This window comes from Hesperophylax consimilis, chromosome 19, assembly GCF_061612785.1.
Source record: "Hesperophylax consimilis isolate HC1 chromosome 19, BYU_Hcon_1.0, whole genome shotgun sequence".
NCBI classification, from domain to species: domain Eukaryota; kingdom Metazoa; phylum Arthropoda; class Insecta; order Trichoptera; family Limnephilidae; genus Hesperophylax; species Hesperophylax consimilis.
The window spans coordinates 32,648,791-32,654,640 of NC_142854.1; the positions used below are offsets into that span (position 1 = coordinate 32,648,791).

The 5,850-nt window shown below is 37.0% G+C and overlaps 1 protein-coding gene across 1 annotated transcript; it reads right to left on the minus strand.

Annotated features, from left to right (window-relative positions):
• Positions 1-206: 206 nt before the first annotated feature.
• On the minus strand, positions 207-893 carry LOC149415162 (uncharacterized). The gene has a single exon (XM_089643022.1). It carries the CDS (start codon positions 891-893, stop codon positions 207-209), a length of 687 nt encoding a protein of 228 aa, XP_089499148.1.
• Between the last annotated feature and the right edge of the window lie 4,957 nt (positions 894-5,850).

Consider the following 5,850-nt stretch of genomic DNA (forward strand, 5'->3'; position numbering starts at 1 on the left):
ATTTCTGCATCAGATATAGAGTCGTTCAACCATGTTTCAGTTAGAATAATAATATCAAAATTGTTATTAAGTATTTCTAGATAAACTTCATTAAGTTTAGTTCTTAAACCCCTGCAATTCTGGTAATAAATTCTTAGGTTGTCCATGTCAGTATACATAATTCACAGATAATATACCAATTGAAATTAAACAAAATACGGTAGGAATCAGGTAAGCGAAGCTAACGAGTCCTGGTTGCGAATCACAACTACATGCGCTGAGTTTTCATCTTTACGTACAAATATTTTACCATTACGGATCCACACGAATTTATAATTAAGTTCTTTCGCTTTAATCCTCGTGGCTGCATGCAGGGCCTTGTTTGCTGGTGTGAGGTGTTCGCTGACGTATACCGGTGATTTGATGCCGTCGATGCCTAGATGTGTTGAGTTTAGCTTGGAGTTCATGTTTTTCTTGTTGTAGCTGACGACTGCAGCCAGGACTTCATCCCTTGCCCTCACGCTCGGGAGCTTCACGACGATTGACTTGGGCCTTCTGGAATCTGGTTTGATCTTGGGGACTCGATGAATGTTAAGTATTTCCGACTCGGCAAAGGGGCGAGAAATCACGGTTCCAAGTTGTTTAACGATCGATATCAGGTTCTCAGATTTATGCTCAGGTACGCACTGGATCTCGACGTTGGTTTCCCTGGCTGTCTGTTCCATGTGGGACACGCGTGCGTTAAGATCGCGCACTTCTGAGTTTAGCTTAACATTCTCAGCTTGTAAATTTTTTATTGTGCCCAATGAATCAGATAACATTTTTTTCAGGTCTTCATACTCGGCGGAAATGAAGCTGATGGAGTCTTTTATATCTGGCAGAATATTTAGTTTCGTATTAATTGTTTCGTTCATTTCTCGAAACTTTTTATCGATATAACTAATGATTTTATTGTCATCTTCCTCAGCGTCACTAGATGTCGTTGATTTTTTTTGAGCATTCCTCTGTCGACTCATGTTAAAGGAATTATTTATTTAAATATTTATTTTTAATTTGAATGTAGACACAGTATCGTGACTAATGCACAGAGCGAGAATGATTATGCCTGGTTGTGATTTTGGCTAAAAGTGATGTTGTCAATAATTAGTTCTTATTTCTTCAGATAGATGGTGTAGGATTATTTATTCAAATTTATTTATTTTTAAAAAAAAAAGTAAAGGTTTTTTTTTTTTTTGGTCGGTGTGAGGATCGAACTCGATGCGCCGCGGCCGGATAATGTGCAAGCGATAGTGGTGCGTTAACCCGCGCTGCCACGGCTCTCTTCTGTGTGGTGGCGTATTTCACTCCTATATACTGTAAATTGCCTTAGCACAGTATATAATAACAGATGGTTGATTTTTCGGCAACAACACTCTGACACTTCACAGTTAGTTTAAAACACTTGTAAAATATAAATGAGACTTTATAGATTTCACAAAATTCGATAATTCTCTAGAGTGTTCTTCGGGGACACATTTAACGATAAATTATTTGGTTATTAGGAGTTATAATCTACAAATTTTGGATATTTTTGTGGAGCGATTTTTTGACATGCACTCTTTATCACTCTTTATCAAATTATGACCCAAATATAACATCTCCAGACTGTAATATTGATGCTGAAAAAAAAATGGCAACATTTGAAATCACCACAGAGGATGAAATAGTTTCTATTATAACTGATATGAAAGGAGGTTCTGCTCCGGGCTTTGATGCAATTACAGTTGATATTTTAAAAAACATCAAAAAACTAATTTCCAAACCATTAATGCATATAATAAATACAAGTTTTCAAAGCGGAGTATTCCCATCAGTTTACAAACAAACTACCATTACTCCAATATTTAAATCAGGTAATCCAGAAGAAGTAAACAATTACCGACCCATATCAGTCATCTCAAATATAGCAAAATTTTTTGAAAAAATAGTTAAAAAAAGAATGAGCCAATTTATAAAATCCAATGGTATAATTAATGAAAACCAATTCGGTTTTATGGAAGGGAGAAGCACACAGGATGCAATTGCAAAATTGAGTAGCCTAGTATATAATTATTAAGATAAATCATTAAAATGCCTTGGAATTTTCATAGATCTCAAAAAAGCATTTGATAGCATATCACATGACAAACTTATAAGTAAATCAAGAAACATTGGATTAAATGGTACAGCTCTAGAATGGGTAAAAAGTTACCTTTCCAAACGACCTCAAGTCGTAAAAATTAACAATGTGTTTAGCTTGCCAAAAACGAGTCAATTCGGCATACCGCAAGGTACAGTTCTGGGTCCGTTACTGATTATCATCTATGTTAATGACATATTCATACAAAAACTAAACGGGAAAATAATATCGTATGCTGATGACACTGTCATAATAATCGAAGGTACGGATTGGAATACTGTTAATAACTTGGCAAATGCTGATATTAATATACTGAAAATTTGGTTCGATAAAAATCTTCTCTCCTTAAACACAGAAAAAACAAAATTTATCCCATTTTCAATCAATAAATTTAAATCAGAACCAGAGTAAAACATTATAATACACCAACACAAATGTGGCAGAACTAACTGCAATCAAACTTGTTCTATCCTTAGTCCAAAATCCAAAATCAAATATCTTGGTGTATATATAGATCAATATTTTAAATGGAAAACACACATTTGTGAACTCGTCAAAAGGATTAGGAAATGTATTTATATATTTATAAGACTTAGAAATATTCTTAGACTAGAAAACCTAAAAAGAGTGTACTATGCGATTGTTCAATCTATATTACAATATGGTATTATTGGTTGGGGAGGAACATATAATGAAATTTTGAATCCACTTAAAGTAGTTCAAAGATTGGTAATCAAAGTAATTTTGAAAAAACCGTCAAAATTTTCTACCGAAATTCTTTTTACAATTTTTAAAGTACCTACAGTAGACAAAATGTATCAAAAATATTCAATACTTCAAATTTACAAAGAAATACAGTCAAATACTCATAACTTGCAATTCAATACATCAGCAAGATACCAGAAAACTATTAAAATCCCAAAATTTAACACTAAGCTCATTCAAAATACCTATCTTTATCTAGGCATAATTTATTTTAATAACCTTCCATTAAATTTAAAAAATATCGAAAATATTCAGGAATTTCACATTATATTAAAAAATTACCTTAAACTATTATAAGTCCAAAATACGTTCACTACTTACATCTAGAAGTAATATTGTTTAAATCTTGTGTTGTTTCTTAATAATTTATTTACCTTAATGTATATAATGTAATATGTATAACATGTACATAATTGAACTAGAATTCCCTCACCAAACACAAGAGCATTGTCTCTTTATGGTGAGGAAAGGCTACTTTAATTTCTATTGTTTTATATCTTGTTTATATCCTGTATACTTATCGATGTAAAAATATATTTTTTTCAAATATTAAAAAAAAAAAAAAAAAAAAAAAAATTCCAATGGAATGGAATGATCAAGTATCAACTCTGTATCGCCATTCAAGGCATGCATTCTTTTGTTCCAGGGTGGAATGATCAAGTATCAACTCTGTATCGCCATTCAAGGCAAGCATTCCTTTGTTCCAGGGTGGAATGATCAAGTATCAACTCTGTATCGCCATTCAAGGCATGCATTCCTTTGATCCAGGGTGGAATGATCAAGTATCAACTCTGTATCGCCATTCAAGGCAAGCATTCCTTTGTTCCAGGGTGGAATGATCAAGTATCAACTCTGTATCGCCATTGAAGGCATGAATTCCTTTGATCCAGGGTGGAATGATCAAGTATCAACTCTGTATCGCCATTCAAGGCATGCATTCCTTTGTTCCAGGGTGGAATGATCAAGTATCAACTCTGTATCGCCATTCAAGGCATGCATTCCTTTGTTCCAGGGTGGAATGATCAAGTATCAACTCTGTATCGCCATTCAAGGCATGCATTCCTTTGTTCCAGGGTGGAATGATCAAGTATCAACTCTGTATCGCCATTCAAGGCATGCATTCCTTTGTTCCAGGGTGGAATGATCAAGTATCAACTCTGTATCGCCATTCAAGGCATGCATTCCTTTGTTCCAGGGTGGAATGATCAAGTATCAACTCTGTATCGCCATTCAAGGCATGCATTCCTTTGTTCCAGGGTGGAATGATCAAGTATCAACTCTGTATCGCCATTCAAGGCATGCATTCCTTTGTTCCAGGGTGGAATGATCAAGTATCAACTCTGTATCGCCATTCAAGGCATGCATTCCTTTGTTCCAGGGTGGAATGATCAAGTATCAACTCTGTATCGCCATTCAAGGCATGCATTCCTTTGTTCCAGGGTGGAATGATCAAGTATCAACTCTGTATCGCCATTCAAGGCATGCATTCCTTTGTTCCAGGGTGGAATGATCAAGTATCAACTCTGTATCGCCATTCAAGGCATGCATTCCTTTGTTCCAGGGTGGAATGATCAAGTATCAACTCTGTATCGCCATTCAAGGCATGCATTCCTTTGTTCCAGGGTGGAATGATCAAGTATCAACTCTGTATCGCCATTCAAGGCATGCATTCCTTTGTTCCAGGGTGGAATGATCAAGTATCAACTCTGTATCGCCATTCAAGGCATGCATTCCTTTGTTCCAGGGTGGAATGATCAAGTATCAACTCTGTATCGCCATTCAAGGCATGCATTCCTTTGTTCCAGGGTGGAATGATCAAGTATCAACTCTGTATCGCCATTCAAGGCATGCATTCCTTTGTTCCAGGGTGGAATGATCAAGTATCAACTCTGTATCGCCATTCAAGGCATGCATTCCTTTGTTCCAGGGTGGAATGATCAAGTATCAACTCTGTATCGCCATTCAAGGCATGCATTCCTTTGTTCCAGGGTGGAATGATCAAGTATCAACTCTGTATCGCCATTCAAGGCATGCATTCCTTTGTTCCAGGGTGGAATGATCAAGTATCAACTCTGTATCGCCATTCAAGGCATGCATTCCTTTGTTCCAGGGTGGAATGATCAAGTATCAACTCTGTATCGCCATTCAAGGCATGCATTCCTTTGTTCCAGGGTGGAATGATCAAGTATCAACTCTGTATCGCCATTCAAGGCATGCATTCCTTTGTTCCAGGGTGGAATGATCAAGTATCAACTCTGTATCGCCATTCAAGGCATGCATTCCTTTGTTCCAGGGTGGAATGATCAAGTATCAACTCTGTATCGCCATTCAAGGCATGCATTCCTTTGTTCCAGGGTGGAATGATCAAGTATCAACTCTGTATCGCCATTCAAGGCATGCATTCCTTTGTTCCAGGGTGGAATGATCAAGTATCAACTCTGTATCGCCATTCAAGGCATGCATTCCTTTGTTCCAGGGTGGAATGATCAAGTATCAACTCTGTATCGCCATTCAAGGCATGCATTCCTTTGTTCCAGGGTGGAATGATCAAGTATCAACTCTGTATCGCCATTCAAGGCATGCATTCCTTTGTTCCAGGGTGGAATGATCAAGTATCAACTCTGTATCGCCATTCAAGGCATGCATTCCTTTGTTCCAGGGTGGAATGATCAAGTATCAACTCTGTATCGCCATTCAAGGCATGCATTCCTTTGTTCCAGGGTGGAATGATCAAGTATCAACTCTGTATCGCCATTCAAGGCATGCATTCCTTTGTTCCAGGGTGGAATGATCAAGTATCAACTCTGTATCGCCATTCAAGGCATGCATTCCTTTGTTCCAGGGTGGAATGATCAAGTATCAACTCTGTATCGCCATTCAAGGCATGCATTCCTTTGTTCCAGGGTGGAATGATCAAGTATCAACTCTGTATCGCCATTCAAGGCATG